The sequence below is a fragment of the Triturus cristatus genome, chromosome 3_2 (genome assembly GCF_964204655.1).
Source record: "Triturus cristatus chromosome 3_2, aTriCri1.1, whole genome shotgun sequence".
NCBI lineage: Eukaryota > Metazoa > Chordata > Amphibia > Caudata > Salamandridae > Triturus > Triturus cristatus.
The window spans coordinates 1,196,578,846-1,196,600,162 of NC_140584.1; the positions used below are offsets into that span (position 1 = coordinate 1,196,578,846).

Genomic DNA, 21,317 nt, shown 5'->3' on the forward strand with positions numbered 1-21,317 from the left:
GAAGGCGTAGCACGCCAGACCTGTAGCATTCCTTACATTAACATTTATCTCTCCACCGGGGAGGAGGGCGGGCGCTTATGACTATAACAGAGATACCCCTACTACAGAACTGGAGTTACAGAAAAGAAACTACTCCTTCTGTAGTAGGGGATCTCTGTGTATAGTCATAATCTAGTGAATAGAATGGCAAGCCCATCCCCACACCAAAACGGCGGTGGAGAAGACTACAAAACAATACCACTACTGTGCGAACAAATTTCGCAGCAAAGCCTGCCCAACCTGAGCATCTGCCCTGGCATCCGTGTCCAGACAGTAATGCTCAGCAAAGGTATGGACCGACCTCCAAGTGAACGCCTTGCAGATTTCTGCAATCGGAACATTACGCAGGAAAGCAGTCGTGGCAGCTTTGCCCCTGGTGGAATGAGCCTTAGGTTTACCCCCTAAGGTCTTATTAGCCTTTTGGTAACACAATTGTATACAGGACACAATCCACCGAGAGATGGACTGCTTGGAATGTAGCAAGACTGGTCCTGACTGATCCATAATTGATAAACAATTGGTCTGACCTACAAATATCTTTGATCTTATCAAGATAAAACTTCAACACCCTCCTAACGTCCAGGGAATGTAGAGACCTTTCCGCTGGGGAAGAGGGTTTCTGAAAAAACGTAGGTAAAGTTATGGTCTGGTTGACATGAAAATCAGATATAACCTTAGGAAGAAATTTAGGGCGAGTACGCATAACAACCTTAGCAGCATGAAAAACCGCATAAGGTTCTTGGCAACACAACGCCTGAAGTTCACTCACCCTGCGGAACGATGTAATGGCCACTAGGAACGCTGCTTTCCAAGACAGGTGCTGCAACGAAGCCTTGTGAATAGGTTCAAAAGGCTTCCTCATCAATCTGGACAGCACCACATTCAATTCCCAGGAAGGCGCGGGAAGTCTGACAGGAGGGAACACTTTCTTCAAGCCTTCCAAAAAATCCTTGATCACAGGGATCTGAAAAAAGGAAGTCTGTGAAGGGCATGTCCTGTAAGCAGTCAAAGCAGCGAGATGAACCTTAATGGAATGGAAATTAAGGCCAGACTGCGCCAAATGCAAAAGGTACGAAAGGATGACATCTTCCTTACATGTCGTCGGGTCAAAGTTCTTGGACTTGCACCAGATGCAGAATCTCTTCCACTTGTAAGCATAGGACGTCCTAGTGAAAGTACGCTTAGCCTCCTTCAGTATGTCCATACAATCTGCTGGTAGATTCAAATGGCCATATTGCACTATCTCAGGAGCCATGCTGCCAAACTCAAAGACGAGAGGTTGGGGTGCACCAACCGCCCCCCGAACTTCGTGAGAAGGTCCGGCCTGCACGGCAGCCGTATGTGAGGAAGGAGAGACCGGTAAAGCAGGTCCGTGAACCACCACTGTCTGGCCCATTCCGGGGCAATCAGGATCATCCGCGCCCCGGACTGGGACAGCTTGATGAGCAACGCCGGAATCAGGGGAATGGGTGGAAAAGCGTACAGAAAGCTGTTCGACCAGTCGATCCATAGTGCATTCCCCAGCGTCCCCCGCTGGTAGTACCTGGATGCGAAGTCTCGGCATTTGCTGTTTTCGGCGGTGGCGAACAGATCTACGTCTGGAGTCCCCCACCTTGCGAAGACGTCCCCTAGTACTTCGTCGTTTATGACCCATTCGTGGTTTTCCTGAATCAGTCTGCTCAGTGCGTCCGCCTGAACATCCTGCACACCTGGCAGATGCGTGGCCGTAATCGTCAGTCCTCGGGCCAGAAGCCAGTGCCAGATCGACTGCGCCTCCTGCGACAGAGTTCGTGATCTCGACCCCCCCTGCTTGTTGAGGTAATACATCGTGGTTGTATTGTCCGTCTGTACCAGCAGCGAGTTGGTCTGGAAGGACGGATGGAAAGCCTTCAATGCCAAGTAAACGGCTCTGAGTTTCAAGAAATTGATGTGGTACGTCGACTCCAACGGGGACCACTTTCCTTGTATCTGTAAGTCTCCGGAATGCGCTCCCCAGCCGCGGAGAGACGTATCCGTCACGATCCTCTTCGTGGGAATGTCCTTGTGGAAGGGAACCCCCTGAGGAGATTTTCCGCCGAACACCACCACTTCAGCGACTGTAGAGCATGCAGAGACAGCCGTATCTTGTCGTCCTAAGAACCTGTCCTCTGATCCCACTGATCCTCCAAACACTCCTGCAGTGGTCTCATGTGCAGCCGTGCGTGAGGAGTGAGGAAGATACATGAGGCCATCGATCCCAGCAGCGAAGACACCTTCCTCACGGTCGTCGATGGGGCGGTCATAAGAGCCTGAGCCTTCCGAAGGAGTGATAACCATCTCTCCTCCGAAGGAGACACGCTTGCTGACAGCGTATTGATGGAGGCCCCTAAGTACTGTATGCACTGGACCGGAGTCGGGACAGACTTGGAAATGTTGACGTGCAACCCCAGCTTGTTCAAGAGAACACACGTCTTCTGGATGTGCGCTTGTGCTTCCAAGAAGGAGGCGGCCTTGATCAACCAATCGTCCAGGTACGGGTAGACAAACACCTTGTTCCTCCGCAGGTGTGCAGCTACCACCACCATGCACTTTGAGAAGGTCCTGGGCGCAGACTTTAGCCCAAATGGCAGTACTGTGTATTGATAATGATTGGCGCCGACTTGGAACTGCAGGAACTTCCTGTGCTTCCGTGCAATGGGCACATGGAAGTACGCATCCTGTAGGTCTATGGCACAGAGCCAGTCTCCCCGTTGCAGCTGAGGGTAAATCTGATGCAACGATAGCATGCGGAATTTCTCTCTGCGAATCCATTTGTTTGCTTGCCGCAAATCCAGAATGGGCCTGAACTCGTTCTTGTCCTTCTTGCGAACCAGGAAGAACCGAGAGTACAGACCTCTTCCCCTTTGAGACAGAGGTACGTCTTCCACCGCCTTTTTCCTCAACAGGATGTCTGCCTCCGCCTGGAGCTCTCGCAGTTGATACTGTGAGCTTACCGGCGGAATCGCTGGAGGCGGGCTGATGAACCGAAGACTGTATCCATTGCAAACAATATTCAGCACCCACTTGTCCTGAGTAATTTTTCTCCACTCTGCCAGAAAAAATTGAACGCTTCCCCCCACTGGAGTGGGTAATGGTTGCAGGGGAAGTAACCGCTCAGGGCCGAGACCCAGCCAGGCCCTTGGTCGCTCTCGCGGACTGCTGGCCTCCTCTACCCTTCTGGCGCTTCTGGAACGGTTTCCGGAACTGCTGCTGCTGTTGTTGCTGCTGTCCCGAGGCCTGCCCACGCCCTCTTCCTACCGCCCCGAACCGTCTCTGGAACGGGCGCTTTTTCCTCTCAGGCTTCTCTAACCCGACAGCCGTCAGGGTCTCTGCCTCCGTCTTCATGCAGGCCATTTCGTCGTCCGCATGCTTGCCAAACAGGGTCTCCCCCAAGAAAGGCAGGTTGGCCACTCTTTGCTGTGCCTCCGGTTTGAGTGAGGTAAGGCGAAGCCAAGCGTGACGCCGTTGGTTGATGCCATGACAATATCCATGTGCCACTAACAGAGACATCGGCCGCCGCGCTGATAATCTGATTCGACACCAGCATCCCCTCACGCAAAGTCTCTAGAAAGTCCTCCTTCTTGTCGCGAGGCAGCAGCTCCGCGTACTGCTGGAGAGACTCCCACAGGGCACGGTCGTAGCGCCCCAACAGAGCGCCCGCACTTGCCGCCTTCATGGTGGTAGAAGCCATCCCACAGACCTTTCTGCCCGCCGAATCTAGCCAACGGCTATCCTTATCAGGTGGCACTGTCGAGGAAGGAGTGGTAGCATGCTGCTTCCTTGCCGCCGTCACAATGACCGAGTCCGGTTTCGGGTCCATCCTCAGAAAGGTCGGGTCCGATTCCGGCACCCGATACTTCTTCAGGAGCCTAGAGGGGGCTGGTTTCGTTACCGCCGGAGTGAGGAACAACTCCGTAGCGGGCTCCACCAATCCCGGCACTAGTGGCAGCAGGGGGCGAGACAGGTGCTTCTGGTGCAGCGTCTCGAAGATCACGGACGTCGTAGGTGTTGGCACCGTCACCGTGATCCCTAGTTTGGCCGCACCCCTCAATAGCACCTCCTGGAAGGAGACTATATCGTTGACAGGTGATACTCCCGTCCTTGGCAAGTCCGACAGCGTCGGCGAGTAGTCCCTGACAGACGATTGGGTGCGGGATCTGGCGCTGCACCTCCTGCGGCGTCGCCCAGATGTCGACAATGCCCGTCCACGGCTCCGTGACCTTCCTCTACGTCCGGAGCGGGAGCGCGATCTGCTTGGCTGCGGCCGCTTCGGAGTTCTCTTCGGCAGCGTCGGATCCCGAGGCAACTACACCGACCGTGGCGGGGCCACAGGTGGGCCCGACGGTGTGTGAGGCGGAATGTTATGAGGAGGAGGAGGAGGAGGAGGCGGCGGTGGTGGTGGTGGTGGTGGTGGTGGTGGTGGTGGAGGCGGAGGCGGCGGTGAGGGCTCCCTTGGCAAAGGCGGAAAGGGTGGCGACCTCGGCTTAGGAGGGGTATACACCACTGAGTACACCGAGCCCGGTGACTCCGTTCTCTCCCCTCGTGACCCCGAGGAACTCCCGGCGTTAGGACTCCTCCTGCGCTGCCTCGGTGTCGATGAATGCCTCCTCGACGGCGAACGCCTCCTTGACGGCGAACGCCTGGGACCGGTCCTCGACATCGGGGATCCCCTCGACGGCGACCGTCTCCTCTTCGCCGACGGCGAACGGCGATCTCGCCTCGACGGCGAGCGCCTACGCCGGAGCTGTTCTCGACACCGATGACTCGAAGGAGAAGTCGACGGCATCGACGAAGATGCTGATGTCGTCGACGGCGGGCTGCTCAGCTCCCTCGACGGCGAGCGTCGACGCCGTTTCTCCCCAGAGCCCTGGGGAGACGGTGAGCAGACTGCAGCCATCCCCCTCGGCGCCGTAGTCGACGGAGAATGGGGACGTTTGCTGGGCTTCCTACCCCTGGGGAGCCCCCCAGGGGGCTCAGCATGGCCAGAATCAGCCCGTCCTGACCCACCTTGTGCCCTCAGCCTTCTGTCCTCCAGGCCTAGGAGCCTGATCTTCATCCTTTCCTTCAGGGTCCTGGCTGAGAAAGATTGGCAAATGTCACACATGGGACTGGGGAAGGCAGACGATGCACACCCTGTGTGGGTCCGACTTGGCCTTCTTTCTCTCGCACTCTGGGCACCTGTCAAACAAGCCAGGCATGTTGACCACACAGAGCACACACAAGAAGGAAGGCAACAAGGTATTTAATATAGCACTTGAAAAGTGAACAAATTCCAAATAAACCCTTGAAAAGGGAGAGCTCAATGCTCCAGGGTCCTGCTAGCAGGAGCCGGAAAAAAGAACTGAAAGTAAAAGGGACCTGCTGTGCATTCTGGGATACTGGAAAAGTTCTGGAAAGTTTTCTTAAAGGCACAGTATCCTGTTTTGAGCCACATAATGGCAGCCTATGTAAATGTATGTGTCTTGTAAAGCGCACTGCTGCCCTGAGGCGTCGTGGCGCTGTAGACCGCTGGGGAACCCGTCCTGGCTATCCCTGTGAGATGGTCCCTCCAGGGTATCTCCAAGGTGAAATCAGGCATCCCCGGCGAATGTGGGGGGCCGTTGTGGAGATGAGGCAAGCTAATGTCCAGAGTTGCCGAGTGTGATCCCTGGTTAGAGTAGGCACCGAAGCGAGAATTATCGAGTCCGCTGGCCCTGGTCCACGACCCTACCGTGTCGGGAATTGAACCCTGGTCCCGGGCCGTCCTCTGCTTCCGGGTCTGCTGCCTCTAACCAGTGAGCCACACTACTCCACATGGGGCTTGTCTGTCCATTCCTCCCTCTCTATCATTCCAGAGGCTTTTGCTGGTAGAGGCAGGTTTTTCTCTGTGGAAAAATCTGGGCAGGCAGTGCTGTTTGTGGATGTTGGTGGAATTTTCTAGTTGAAGTACTGGACAGTGTAGCCTGTGGATATAGGCTGCATTATCTGTCTTTGAAATTCTCTCTTAAGTGTAGATGCAGGTCTGCATGGCTTGACAACTTAAGAGATTATTTTTATTGCTCCGGGGTCCCCGCACATGGGCGGGACTATTCACTAGATTATGACTATACACAGAGATCTCCTACTACAGAAACAATGTTTCTTTGCGCATCAAAGAGGGAGGAGAGTTCCACAAAAGTGGACCGAGGTAGGAGAAAGAACGGCCACCCATACTTACAAGTTTAATCCTAGGAATCTCAAATTTTTCTTGAATAGAAGAACGTAGCAAACGAGAGGGTTGATAGGGGCGTACCAAGTTTTGCAGGTATTTAGGTGCAGTGCAGTTCTTGATTTTAAACATATAGCTCAGGGCTTTGAATTTTGTTCGATTTTCAACCCTGAGCCAGTGCAAATCTCTCAAGGCATTAGAGGCAGAAGACATTCTTGGAATTCTGCAGAGCAATCTCGCTGCAGAATTCTGCACCACCTGAAGCTTACACAACACATCCCTGTTAGCACCCAAGAAGAGGATGTTTCCATAAGCCAGTCGAGATGTTACAAGTGCCCGGACTACAGTCTTTTGGGTAGCAGCAGGGAGCATCCAAATGATTTTCTTTAACCATTTGAGGATGGTGAAACAGGTGGCTGCAGTTTTCACTGCATGTTGTTTCATTGACAGTTTATGGTCAATAATGAAACCCCGATTGCAGACCTGAGTGGAGGGCAAGGGTAGAGGCCCCATTTCATCAGGCCAATGTTGTGGGCTCCAAAGATCTGTATTTTTTCCAAGAATAAGGACTTCCGTTTTTTCCCCCATTGAGCTTGAGCAAATTAGATTGCATCCAAGATGCAATATTGCGCAGGCCCAATTGCAGGGTAGAGTGACCAGATATCTTTTCCGCCCGCTTCTTCTGCAATCACTGCCAAAGGTTGTACATAGATGTTGAAGAGAAGTGGACTTAGAATTGATCCTTGTGGCACCCCATACGGAGAAGAATATACCTTTGAGGAAGCCCTAGATGAAAACACTTGGAATGTCCGCTTATATAAAAAAGAGGATAATCAACAAAGTGCAGATCCTGAAATGCCCAGAGATTGTAAAGACTTAATTAATACGGTATGAGAAACCGTATCAAATGCGGCACTTAGGTCTAGCAATATAAGGGCCACTGTGTTGCCTGCATCCAAGCGCTGTCGTAGCATTTCGGTAACGCCAAGAAGGGTTGTCTCAGCTGAGAACCCTGCTCTGAAGCCAGACTGAGAGGAATGTAAAAAATTAGAGGATTCAACAAGCATTGACAATTGTGAATTTACGTGTTTTTCCAAGACTTTAGAAAACACAGGAAGTAAAGAAATGGGCATAAAATTAGCTGGCTGGGTGGGATCCGCATTTGCCTTTTTCAGCAAAGGAAGGACCATAGCATGTTTCCAAACAGGCGGCATCAAAGCCTCCCAAAGCGAGGCATTAAGTAATTCCATAACAGCTCTCAAAAATGGCTGTTCAAATTGCAGGAGCACAGAAGCCGGAAGAGGATCACAAGGAGAGCCCGATTTAATACTGGCTAGGATTTTTTTAAAAGAGCTAATATTAAGAGGCACCCACTTCTTTAGATTTGTAAGAGGTTCAACAACAGTGGGTTCTAAAAAGGGGATGCACAGAGTAGGGGTCATTGCACTAGTTCCCTCTATTGTCAGATATATTTGCTCCACTTTGTTTATAAAGAAGATAGCGAGAGTGTTGCATTGCAATTCATCCAGAACAGGAGAGCTAGGCTGCGTGCCCGAACCTGCTAACTTCTTGACCATAGAGAACAGAGTGTGAGAGCAGTTCTGCGCCCTCGAAATAATAGAAGAAACATACTCTGCTCAAGCTATTTTACATAAAGATTGATATTTTTTTTGCGCAGTTTTATATATGCATTTGGATATCCAACCCGCCCTGTTTGCTGCAGAAGCACATGGCGGTGGTGTTGTCTGTGAACACCTACACCACTCCCTTTGACAGAAGGAAGGAATGCCTTCAGTCCAAGACGGATCGCCCGAAGCTCCAGAAGGTTGATGTGGAGCCCGGACTCTGCCAGAGACTAGAGGCCTCTGATCTCCACCCCACCCCAGAAGTTATACATCTGTCACCACTGTGAACTCTGGCTGGGGTAGGGAGAGGGACCTGCTGTTGACCCAGTCCAGGTTCATGAGCCACCACTGCAATTGGCGTGCAGTGCCCACCGAGATCTGGACCCAATTGGAAAGATTCCCCCAACGCTGTGCCCACTGGAACTTCAGGACCCACTGCACAGCTTGCATATGCCACCTGGCATAGTACACCAGCAGGAGGCCGTGAGGCCCAGCAGCCTCAGAGTCATTCTGACCGAAACCCAGGATTGAAGCTGGAAGATCGGAATCATACCCCAAATATCCCGGCCTCGCTGCTCAGGAGGATAAGCCCGAAACTGAGCTGTGTCCAGAACCGCTCTGATGAAGAGGAGCTTCTGAGAGGGAATCAGGTGTGACTTCGACATGATGATGGTGAACCCCAGCGAATGCAGGAGGTCGACCGTAGACTGGAGGTGGGAGAAGACTGCTTGGGGCGAGCCCGCCTTCAACAGCCAGTCGTTGAGATAGGGGAAGACTGGGACACCTGACCTGCGCAGATGAACTGCGACCACAGCCATCACTTTCGTGAACACCCGAGGGGCGCTGGTAAGGCAAAATGGGAGTACGGTAAACTGAAAGTGCTCGTGGCCTACCGTGAACCGTAGGTAAGGCCTGTGGGCCGACAGGACAGGGGTGTGAAAATAAGCGTCCTGCAAGTCCAACGCCACCATCCAGTCTCCAGGGTCCAGGGCAGACAGGACCAGAGCCAATGTCAATGTCAACATTTTGAACTTCTCCTTCCGTAGGAAGCGGTTGACGTTCCTGAGATCAAAGAAAGGACGCAGGCCCTTGTCCTTCTTGGGCGCCCGAAAGTAGTGGGAGTAGCAACCACGACCTACTTCTGGGGCAGGAACTCGCTCGATGGCTCCCTTGCCCAAGAGAGCCGGAGCTTCCTGTTGGAGAAGGGCCAAGTGATCCTCTGACATGCGATGGAATTGAGGAGGCATGGATGGAGGGGTAATCTCGAAGCGGCTGGAGTAGCCCTTTCGGACTATCTGCAAAACCCACCTGTCTGACGTGATGCTGAACCAGTGGGGGTGGTGATGGCGAATCCTGCCGCCCACTGGCAAATGGTGAAATGTCAGACTGGGAGGGTTTGGAGGCTGCTGCAGAGGGGCGATGGAGGACTGGCCCGCCTGCTGGCCCCCAGACCCAGGACGGTGGGTCCCACGTCCCCAGCCGTGCAGAGGCTGGACAGCTTACGCAGGCCTGTGGCCCTGGACAGTACGTGGCGGAGCACCCCTTCCGTAGCTACAAAAGGGGCAAAAAGCAGACTGCGCGGGCGAGAGTTGGAAGTGAGGCCCAAGGACCTGGCCTTATCCCTGGAGTCCTTAAAGCGCTCGAGCCCGTTGTCAGCTTTTTCGCCAACCAAGCGACGGCCATCAAAGGGCATGTCCAAATGTGTAGCTTGGACATCACCCTAAAAGCCAGTGGACCTCAGCCAGGCGTAGTATTGTAGGGCTACTGACGTTGAAATCGTCCTGCCCCGCGAGTCGGGGGTTTCCAGCCCACATCGTATGGCGAACTTCGCTGCGTCTCTCACTTCGGCAACTGCACAAGAGAGCATGGCCCAGGCCTCCACCAGGCACTGTGGCAGCACCGGCACGAGGTGTCACAAGGTCGACCGACGCCGATCTAGGCCAGGATCCCCGGTGGCCCTGCAGCGCCAGAGCCGAAGCCGCTGGCAATGAAGGCCTTGAGCCCCCAGCAGAGTCCGCGGGGACCGAAGGCTTGACGGCGGAGTCGAGCTGCCCAAAGATAGTGTGGAGGGCTTCGTAAAAGCTACGAAGTTTGGCAGGGCTCGCCCAAGCTCTCGGAAAAGGAGGAAAGCTTGGAGCCGACCCAACAGCCTCCGCAGGCGACCGTCCGCATCCCGTTGGACGGGAAGAACGTGAAGAGTGATGGTGCTTCTTTGCCTACTTTTTGTGCTTAGACTTACCCAAAGACGAAGACTTCTACGAGCAGTGGTGATGATGGCTGCACGACTGGTGCCGTGACCTCCCTCTCGACCAGGACCTCGAGCGGCGCTGGGCCGACTGCCGGGCCTCCAGAAGCTTTCGGGACCGCTCACGCAAAGACTTCGGGCCATGGCCCGGCAGTCGGAGCACGACTTCGGGTCGTGGTCGCGCTCCAGGCACCAGAGGCACACAAGATGGGGGTCCATCACCAACATCAGCTTGTGGCAGGAGCCACAAGGCTTGAAGCCGGTCCGCTGAGATCCCTGTGCACCAGGAGTCAAAAGACTCGGAAAAAAGAAGTCGACAAAAAGTCGCATAAATAGAGTCAAAAAGTGACTCGAAGTACCGCTCTCTCCGGACCTGCGCTGGCTGGCGCAGAAAAAGAAAGAACTGATGTCAGCGTGCAGGGGCAGTGTCTAAGTAGATACCGCAATGTCATTCCGGCAACCACGATGCCAAAGACGAACGTGGAGTTGACCGACACCACCTACCGACACACAGGGGTACTGCTGAAGAAAAAATTCTCCAGATCCAGTCTGACGCCTGGGGGTAATTCTAAGGTGAGGAATCCATAACTAATTGTCTCTTTTAGATCTATTATGTATTGAACTCAGTGGTATGACTAGGAGTAGATCTTTATAGGCCCCGGATGCTTGTGACCACTGACGTACTAAGCACTCCTGGAGATTGCACATTTGTAACCATGCAGTGGAAACTAGGGCTCCTCATGACCTTCCTCTCTGTTGGATACTGTGGTGCTTGTCAAAGTGGAATTATTTTCAATAGAGCCTCACCTCTTTATTGTGTTTCAATGTTACGAAATTGAGAGTTGTCTGCAGTAAAATTTAAACTTGTAGTGACTAGACTTTGTTACAAACTACGAGCCCTTGGAGGTTTACAAATGAATAGTTAATAGCGTTACCCATCAAAAGGCGATCTAAACACATGCCTCTGGACTTCTGATGTGAAACTGAATAGTCTTTAGCTAGGTGTGTTTCCTGGACAACAAGCTGCCTCTAACCACTGTCAGCTACATCGAAGGTGTAGCCAATACCTGCATTTCAGTAGGTTCTGCTTCTCTCTTGCAGATCAGGAAGATGTTGTAGAAATCGTCAATTTCCTTACAGTGGCATCACCAAATCCATTCTAGGTAGCACTTCTATGAGGCAATCCATTTCTTTGCCACCTGCAAGGTGCCCTCGTGCTGGAAAGCAGCCTGCTGAATCGCGGAATAGCAGCATGATATGAAGATGTGCAGCTGGGGGGATGAGGGCTTTTCTAGGCTGGCCCTCATATGAAACCCAAGTCTCCATTTAAGGCTGATCCACACGTGGATTTTTACCTGCTTTGGAGGGCAGTCCAAGTCTTACCTTGGATTTAGTTTGCGAGGACTTATTTAACATCAAAGGTACAGAATGTAAAAAGGACCTCGAAGATGACGGCTTCAAATAAGACCTTGGTTTATCTGAGAGAGGTTTCTGACCTATGCCCTTTGGTGTGTCTATGGAACCTTTTTAGAAACCAATGCTTCAAGATCTTTGCACTCAATATCTCGAAAAGATTATTGCTTCCTGAACGCATCACCCACGTCAGTTACCATGGAGAGTTCCCAAACATGAAGGCCAGCACCTTTTGGTATCTCCTTCAAACCCCGACTCTGTACCATGCTGCTGAACAGTATAGTGTGTCTAGCTTCAACTTCTGCCCACCTTTAATATGGCCATAGTGATTCTCTTCTCATACGATATGGCGATTGTGCATGAATAAGACAACAAATCGTTGAACAAAAAGTGCTGATCCTGCATACTTCACGATTTCTAGTCGTCCAGTGTTCCAAAACATCTGCCACACTACAGTGTCTTTCCTTTGGTGCTCAAAAGCTACTTTGAACCCAGTGGCGGAAAAAATAACTCTGAAGAGGAATTTGTGTTCCTGTGCATTGTAAAGTTCAGAAAACATTATCACAAGACTTTTGACAGACTCCTAAAAATTAAACTAAGACACAATATTCTGTACCCAACACTAAAATGCATGGGAGTGAATAGTATATGTATCAAGAACACACAAACAACTGTGAGCAACAAAATGACATGGTACACTTTGCCTACAAGAACACTATCCTTTCTCAAAATCCGACACAACCCATTCTTGCTCTTAGTTCCAAATCTTCAGTTTGCTATGCTTCATCTTTTTGGGCTCTTTTGCTGATTACTCTGCAACTCTCTGCTGGCGTTGCTTGCCTTTCCTAAGATATGACAATAAACTAAACTTCCCAGTCACAAGCTCTTCTCGCTTCCATGCTCAGTTTTCACGTGTCTGCTTCCTCTCAATTGTTTTAAAGTGTAGTCTGCTAAGAACTCCATTTCCTCAAGCCAGTCAATTGTTGGTTGTTAGCCAGGTAGTGGCTCTCTGTAACTGTGTTATAAACTTCAGCAACGAACAGAAATAAATCATACCTGCTCCTTGTTGCACACAAATTCATAACACTCTGTATCCTGCTGCAGCCATATCATAATAACTTTCTGGCTGCAGCAGGACTTTATTTACAAAAGCAAGCATTCATTTTCCTATTTGCTTTGCTGCATAGTGCATGCAGATCCAACAATGGTCACTGCTCTACATCGGTTGTGCTAGCCTGTTGCACATAAGGGAAAGCTTTCTGTCTCTGTCATGCAGGAGATGTCACTCGGGTGGTAAACACAGACACAGCTTTTGGCTCTCAATATCATTTCCATGTGTAATGTTTTACGATAACACTATCATACCAATCTGAGCCTTCCTCTCGAAAAAAACAATGATCTTCTTGGATTCAATTCAACCTGGGTCCTGGGCACACTGTCCTTAGCATTGCCCGTCATGAGAGTTAGGAAAACTAGAATGGGTTCCCCTGCTACGGGCTGACTAATTTTAAAAGTAAAGAAAAATGCAAGACAGAACAAGCAGAGACTGAAGACGCCCCAGATTCAGGGGAACCGGTGTACAATGGCAACTTTTATTCTCGACTTGGCTGCGATAGGAACACTTGTGGTGCTAGCTTTCTGCCTAGCCTGCCTCTTTTTGTCTGTCTGGACAGAACTCTCTGCACCACCATTCTGAGTTCCTGGTGGTGGCTGGGTGCTAATGGCGGACAGCTGGTACGTCCATCTTCTCCTTACCGTTCACCTTGATAGACTTGATCTGCCCATCTTCCTCCACTTCAACCCGCTCCTGACCATTCTCCACAATCCTGAAAAGGAGTGAGAAAATGACAATTATGGCCTGAAACACCAGTAGTTTTGAAGCTACATTTCCATTTCTGTTGTGCATGTTGAACATACTTGGTCACCTACTTTCATCTGGAACGATTCAAAAAGGTATTAAAGGAGGGGAAGGAAGCTTCTCTAATCTATCCCACGGGGATGTTTGCTGGTAACACATAGCCCCCTATTTACAGCTCTTCACCAGACTTGCATTTTATGTGTTCCATATAGTGCTGTTTGTAGAAATTAAAAGATCCCTCATATAGTTCTCTCAAAAACGTCGGACTTACTAAGCCAAGTCTTCGTTCTAGTAACACCGACCAATTATTCCACCTTCTACAATGTGGATTATGATCATGTCACTAGTGGTTAGATGAACAAAGAGACAAATAGCAAGACTGGTAGCAAATTGCACACCATTTACGATCGGTCCCTGATTTTGGGATGTTACCTGTGTACTAACAGGTCGCACACCAAAATCTCCAGTCACCAAAGGTTGTAGAAAGTCCTGCCTAATGACTATCAATTAGATGGGTTGCTATTTGAGAACCCGTGATTTGCTACCAACACAGGGATAGAAAGATAACATAACCCGGTACTTGTAAAGCGCAAAATAATCATCCATAAGGGTTTCAAGGCACTTGGGGCCGTCGGGGCGATTAATGCCCAGGGTCACATGATGCTGATATGCCTCCAGTGCTGGGGATTAAACCGTGAACCTCGCGCCCGAGAGTCAGCCACCCTGGTCGCTGCCCCACACCTCTCACTAGTGGCCTGCAAGGAAGGCAAGACCACCATCCCTGTGCTTGTATTCCCGAACAGGAAACTTTTTTTAAGGATGCTTGTTCCTTTAACACCGGATACCACTTTGAAAAAAAGACTTCCACTTAGGAAAACATCGGAGGGGTCCATATAACCAAAGGGGAAAGCTTCCCCTTTGCGAATACTTTACCAGCTCCTTTGTAGGTTGCGAACCACCGATAAATCTCAATACAAATCACAATTAGAAGGAGCTGCCCCTTTCATGCCCCTTTCATGCCTCTTTCTGATTATGATTCAGAATGGATCTCAAAACTCTTTTTGCATTTTTAAATGACTTTTGTCAATCTCAAAAAGAGTTCTGTAAATATTAAAATGTGATTTTGCAGTCAAAATCCCTGTGATTGTGAAAATTGCTGGTTTAGTGACGGCAAAATACTTTTAGCACATAGGGCCCTAGATCCTTTCAACAGATTTTTCAAGCTACAGTACTCTGGTATGTGCCATGCAAGTACATGAATTCTCTATTCCTATCACTGTACCTTCTTATTCCCACTTCCCCAATAGCTTCTACTTCTCTTACCTCCCTCTAGAGCCTCTGTAATTATGGACAAACTAGCCAGTCATCATCATCAAAACTTTTTTTGGTTTTACAAATAAAACCATAAAAGTCATACAAACATCAATAAAAACTTCACCAAAATACAAGTTCTCAATACAGGTCATCCAGGGTAATCTAATTTACATGGTAAAAATTCATGAGACCTGATGCCAAGATTAGTCACAGCTTGACCGAAGCCTAACAGCAACCCATAAACAAGCATTAAAAATGCAATAGGTCTCACCTTTCATTAAGTTAAAGCCACTTACAATAACATTAGCAAACCAAATGGCTTTAACTTAATCAAAGGTGAGACCTATTGCATTTTCAATGCTTGTTGAGTGAGCCGTGGGACTCAGTTAACATGTTTAATACTGTGTTTCTGCGGCGACACCATGCGGTGCAAGGTTCATTCTCGCCTTTACTCGCTGCTGTTTTGATTGTATTTTTTTTCTCGTTGCCATATCCAGCCCGGTAATCCATTTTCAAACCGGTGTGACGAGGCCACTCATCCGCCCGGATTATGTTATCTGGAGCCGAGCCATGTTGACAGTACCTGGATGATACACGTGGCAGCTATCTGTGAACTATTTTCCTGTTTCACGATTAGCAGCAACTCTGGGTACGCAGGATTTTTAACCAGGAGCTACATCTCGTGAACACGTTTATGTTGGCGGTTTTTACGTTTTTTAGATTGTAGGCATTATATGAATTTATCAATGGTAAAGTGCTATTTTTTGCTGTTTATATAGCGCAAACTACACCCGAAGATATCAGGGCGCTTTACATGAGCACCAGTTGCTTTACAGACGGACACATTATTTTTAGGCCCGGGGAGACTAAGTTATTTGCCCAGAATCAGAGCCTCCTGCCAGACTTGAACCTGGTTCCCCAGCTTCGGCCACTCTAGCCGTTAAGCCACAACCTCCAATTGTGCGATTGACGCCAGAACCCTATATTGTATCTTTTTCAGTTTGAAGAGATCTATTTCAGTAAATACAATTTTGCAAAACAAATTAAAATTTTACAGACTGCTTTGACCACTGGCAGACTGAAATACCGGTGACACAGATCACATTATATATGAAAGGCCGACAAGATAACACTAAATGTGAAACAACGTCATTTACTGTTAGAAAATTACCAGCGCTGCGGGTCATGTGAAACGTGCAAGGAGTTGGTGAACTTGTGCTCGCTTGGTGCACGGATTGCTGGCCGCACCAGAGCAAGTAGTAAAACGTGCCGCGGGAGCTTTGGAGTTGCCGCCACTCACTCACCCTAGCAATTGTATGAATAGAATTACGAAAACAAAGGATGTTTTATAACATCGGATGTGGATTTATGTGCACTGCCTTTTAAGAATTGGACTTGATTTTTAAAAAACTTTTTACAATAAGGAGAGTGCGGGGCATAATTTCATCAGTAATTCAGTGAGGATGGCGATTTATATACATATATAACTGCCCTCAAGTGGGGACTGGGTGATTGTTCCTTAAGTTTCGCGCACCTTAATAATAACTGTTAAAACAAGCTACCGAAACAAAGATGGCGTGGGCCAGTCGCCATGGGCCGTCCCAAAAGGCGATAGGGCGGTAACAACAATGCCCAATATCCAATCACGCGCCACCGTTTACCATAACGGAAGACGCATCGGAAACAGGGGATGGGATTCAAGTCCCTTTCTAAATCTTGTTTACTATAGCTCTCGCAGGCGAGGAGTGCATGCACGCTCCAACGCCAGGCGAGACCTAAAAATTAAGCGTATACAAAACAGCATCATTAGAGAGGAGTTGTAAAAAGATAAGAGCTGGTCTAACCCTCCTAAAATAAGCCTTTTCAAGAATGGGGATAATAAGGAAAATGCATCTGTTCTTGGCATGTAGAGCTGCAGAGTCACACACTGAGCATAGGTCGTCATCTAGTGGTGGCCCCGGATGATTAAACTTTATTGTTGTCCTGGAAGAAGTCTTTGTAGTCACAAGATAGGTGACTATGGACTATAGTGCACATGGGCATCAACTCCATCTTCAGATTGTTTTTCGCCATGAAGGCAAATGATGGAGTTATGTGTGAACAGAAAAGATGTCCATGTATGGTGTAACTAAGATAATACTGGAACAGATAAAGGTAGCCGGACAGGTGGGTGAGCGTGTGTGACTCTGCAGCTCTACATGCCAATAACAGATGCATACTGGTAAGTAGCATTTTCCATTCGAGGCATATGAGCTGCAGATCACACACTGAGCATTGATTGCATAGCAGTTCTCTCCCTTAGCGGCGACAACCAGTATCTGTTGCAGTTGTCTGAAATAGTGTTTTGAGTACAGCCTGGTCCACAGTAGCTTGTTGCTTTGCTTGCACATCTACACAATAATGTTTTGTTAATGTGTGCGGTGTAGACCATTTAGCTGCTTCGCAAATATCATCTAGTTGAATGTTTCCTAAAAATGCCATGGATGCCCCTATTTTACGGGTGGAATGAGCCCTAGGGGGAATGGATAAAGTAGGTTTTTCTTTGCGGTAGCAAATCTATATGCATCTTACAATCCACCTTGCAATAACTGTTTTTGAAATGGGATTGCCTTTGTGTGGTGGAGAAAAAGACATGAAAAGCTGTTTTGTTTTACGGAAGGACTTTGTCCTCTCAATATAGTAAAGAAGAGCTCTTTTAAGGTCTAATGTATGAAGAGCTCTTTCAGCCACTGTTGTAGGTGGTGAGAAGAATACTGGCAACTCAACAGGTTGATTGAGGTGGAAAGGTGAAATGACCTTTGGTAGGAATTTTGGATTAGTTCTTAGAACCACTCTATTTTGATGTATATGTAAGAATGGTTCTTCAATTGTTAGTGCCTGGAGCTCACTTACTCTTCTGAGTGATGTGATAGCCACTAGAAAAACGACTTTCCATGTAAGAAATTGTAGCTCACATTTGTGTTGGGGTTCGAACGGACGAACCATAAGTCTAGTGAGAACAATGTTTAAAGCCCACACTGGTGAGGGTGGCACCCTGGGAGGAATTATTCTTTTGAGGCCTTCCATAAAGGCTTTGATGGCTGGAACTCTGAAAAGCGACAGATGTCTGTTTTGAAGGTACGCTGCTATAGCAGCTAGATGTAACCTGATGGATGTATATGCTAAATGACATCTGTGAAGATGTAGTAAATAGCATATAATATGCTGGATGGAAACATCTAGTGGATTGATATTCTTGTTGCAGTTGATAACAAATTATTTCCATTTGGCTACATAGCAGGCTCTAGTAGTGGGACGTCTAGCTTGTTTGAGGACGTCCATGCAAACAGGCGGGAGGTTTAGGTAGCCAAATTCTAGGACCTCAGGAGCCAAATGGCTAAGTTCTGCTGCATGGGGTCCGGATGCATGATCTCTCAATGGTTCTGTGTTAAGAGGTGTGGAGAGAGGCGTAGGTTTTGATGTGGTACCACTGATAGTTGTAGTAGTGTGGTGTACCACGGGTGTCTTGCCCAAGTTGGTGCGATTAAGATGAGCGTCAGCGAGTGCTGTTGCATCTTGCGTATCACTAATGGAATGAGTGGGAGAGGCGGAAAAGCGTATGCAAAGATGCCTGACCAATTCATCCATATCGCATTGCCTTTGGGCAATAGGTGTGGGTACCTGGCGGCAAATCTTGGGCATTTTGAGTTCAGGTGTGTAGCTAACAGGTCTATGTCTGGATGTCCCCACCTTTGAAAGAAAGGCTGAAGAACTTGTGGATGCAGTTCCCACTCGTGGATTTGTTGTCTCTGACGACTTAACAGATCCGCAACTTGACTGTGAACTCCTGGTAGATGTTCTGCTAGGTGAAAAATTTTTCGAGGAATGGCCCATCTCCATATGCTCTGCGCTAGCTGTGAGAGCTGTAAGGAGTGCGTCCCTCCCTGTTTTTGTAGATAGTAATGGCTGTCATGTTGTCCGTCGGATTAAGACAGCCTTGCCTGAGACAGGACTTTGGAAGGATTTTAGGGCTAGTAACTCCAGATGGTTGATGTGGAGTAGCTTTTGTTGAGGTGTCCACCTGCCTTGTACTGTATGGTCTGATAAATGGGCTCCCCAGCCTGTGAGCGATGCGTCTGTGGTTAGCCCTACTTGTGGAAGCGGGTCCGGGAACGGTTGACCTTTGGAAAGGTTCTTGGAGTTCCACCACTGCAGAGAGCGATGTGTTCGACCGTCCACCACCACCACCAGATCTGTTAGCTGACCCTGGGCCTGGTTCCATTGGCGTGCTAAGCATTCCTGTAAGGGGCGCATCTGAAGTCTTACATGTGGTACTATGAAGATGCACGAGGCCATCATTCCTATGAGTTGCATGAACACTCGAGCTGGTAATGAGTGTTGTGGTCGGAATCTTTGTACAAGAGCTTGCATGCTGTTTATCTTGACTGGAATGGGTGTTGTAAGTGCTTTGGAGGTGTCTACTGTGGGACCTAGGTACTATTGACAACGGGACAGCTGGAGATGTGACTTTGTCTTGTTTATGGAGAAGCCGAGTTTGTGTAAGAGCTGAATAGTTTGGTAAGTGAGCTGTATGCACTGGTGGTATGACATGGCGTTTATTTGCCAATCGTCCAGATAGGGGAAACTATGACTGTTCTGCCTCCTTATATGCGCCGCTACTACTGCGAGGCATTTTGTAAAAACTCGGGGGGGCTGTGGTGACTCCGAATGGGAGGACTTTGAACTGGTAATGGTGACCGTCGACCACGAAACGTAGATACTTCCTGTGAGCTTACTGAATGGGAATGTGGAAGTAGGCGTCCTTGAGATCTAAAGTGGTAAGGAAATCTCCTTGTGTTAACAAAGGAAGGACTTGTTGTAGAGTGACCATATGGAAATGGTCTGATTGAATGTAAAGGTTTAGTGGTCTGAGGTCTAGTATGGGCCTGAGAGAACCGTCCTTCTTTGGTATGAGGAAATAGAGTGAGTAAACCCCTGTATTTTGGTGATGCAGTGGAACTAGTTCTATTGCATGCTTTTGTAGGAGAGCATTGACCTCCTGTTTTAGTAGTGTCAGATGTTCTTGTGACATGGGATGCTGTCTGGGTGGTATGTGTGGAGGAGTTGAAGTGAGCTCCAGACAATAATCTGAATGAATTATTTTTTTTACCGACCTGTCTTGTGATGGAGTTCCAGACAGGTAGGAACTGTGATTAATCTCCCCCCGACTGGAGATGAATGGTCTGGGGGAAGGGGAGGGAAGTCACTGTTTGGAAGTGGAGGCAGTACGAGTGTTGGTGCCTCTACCGCTACCTTTGGTATTATTGCCTCTATAGCCTCCTCTGTAATATCCTCTGCCAGGTGAGGACTGGGTGTGAGTTTTGAAAGAAGAGAAGGCGTTGTCAGTGTGGAATTCTTGGCCGCGCCTCTGTAAGAGGAGCGACGAAAGGACCCTCTCGCAGTCTGGGTTTGCAAGGCTCCCATTGACTTTGTGGTATCAGTGTCTTTCTTCATCTTTTCTAAAGATGTATCGACACTGGGTCCAAACAAATGCTGTTGATCGAAAGGCTGATTTAAAATAGTGTTTTGCACCTCTGGTTTAAATCCTGAGATACGCAGCCATGCATGTGTACGTAAGAGCAGACTCGTATTTATTGCCCTAGAGGCTGTGTCTGCAACATTTAGAGAACAGCGAATGGAGGTGTTTGTGATAATTTTACCTTCTTGAATTAGGTTGTTAGCCCTGGTTTTATACTTATCAGAGAGATGTTCCAATAGGGTCTCCAGCTCATCATTATGAGCCCGATCATACCTTGACAGTAATGCCTGTGTATTAGAAATCCTCCAAACATTAGCCGCTTGGGATGCCATCTGCTTACCGGAGGCATCTAATAATTTAGACTCTTTATCAGGGGGTGGGACATCCCCTGAGGTTTGTGAGTTGGCTCTTTTGAGCTTTAGAAACAACTAATGAGTCTAACGGGAGCTGGCCTTTAATATAAGCTGGGTCAGAAGGGGCAGGCTTATATTTTTTCTCAATCCTAGGATTGATAACTCTGGCTCTTACAGGATCTTTAAAGACCTCTGGGGCGTGTTTGATGACCCCCTTGAGTCGTGTTATTGTGGTCCTTTGCGAAGATGCGATTGTGTCCATAAGGAAGTCATCATCAATAGGGTCAGTGTGACTATCTACCCCATGTAACTGAGCAGCCCTGTGAAGTAGCTGTGAAAATCCTATGGTGTCGTCTGGAGGGGGTGATCTAGAGGGATAAATGTACTCCTGAGGCATATCAGGAGCACCTGGTGCTTCATAGTCTTTCCAGGGGTCATGTGATGGTGAACTAGGGTCCCTGGGGTCTTCGAATGGTTCATTGTCTCCGTCCCCAAAATCGTACTCGTCATCGGAAGGTGGGAGTGTTTTGGGGTAATGGGGAATTTATAGGAGAAATGTCAAGGTCAGGCACGAATGGAGGTGGTGAGATGTCCCTTATGGGAGAGGTTTGGGCATTTTTCTTCTGAGGAGCTGGAGGGGCCAATTTCCTCTTTTTAGGCTGCAGTATTATTTGACCTGTTTTGGGATTTTGTAGAAGAGTCTTTTGCAATGGGTCCGGCTTAAAAAGTTCTTCACCAGGTTTTTGG

The 21,317-nt window shown here is 48.8% G+C and overlaps 1 protein-coding gene across 6 annotated transcripts in view; it reads right to left on the bottom strand.

Annotated features, from left to right (window-relative positions):
- The window catches only part of DNAJB2 (DnaJ heat shock protein family (Hsp40) member B2), a 258,095-nt gene that overhangs the window by 32,621 nt on the left and 204,157 nt on the right, over positions 1-21,317 (bottom strand). For all 6 annotated transcript variants that reach the window (XM_085650119.1, XM_085650122.1, XM_085650120.1 and 3 more), the window contains exon 8: positions 13,283-13,353. In XM_085650119.1, the coding sequence (XP_085506245.1) occupies positions 13,283-13,353 (71 nt within the window). The remainder of the gene's footprint in view (positions 1-13,282; positions 13,354-21,317) is intronic.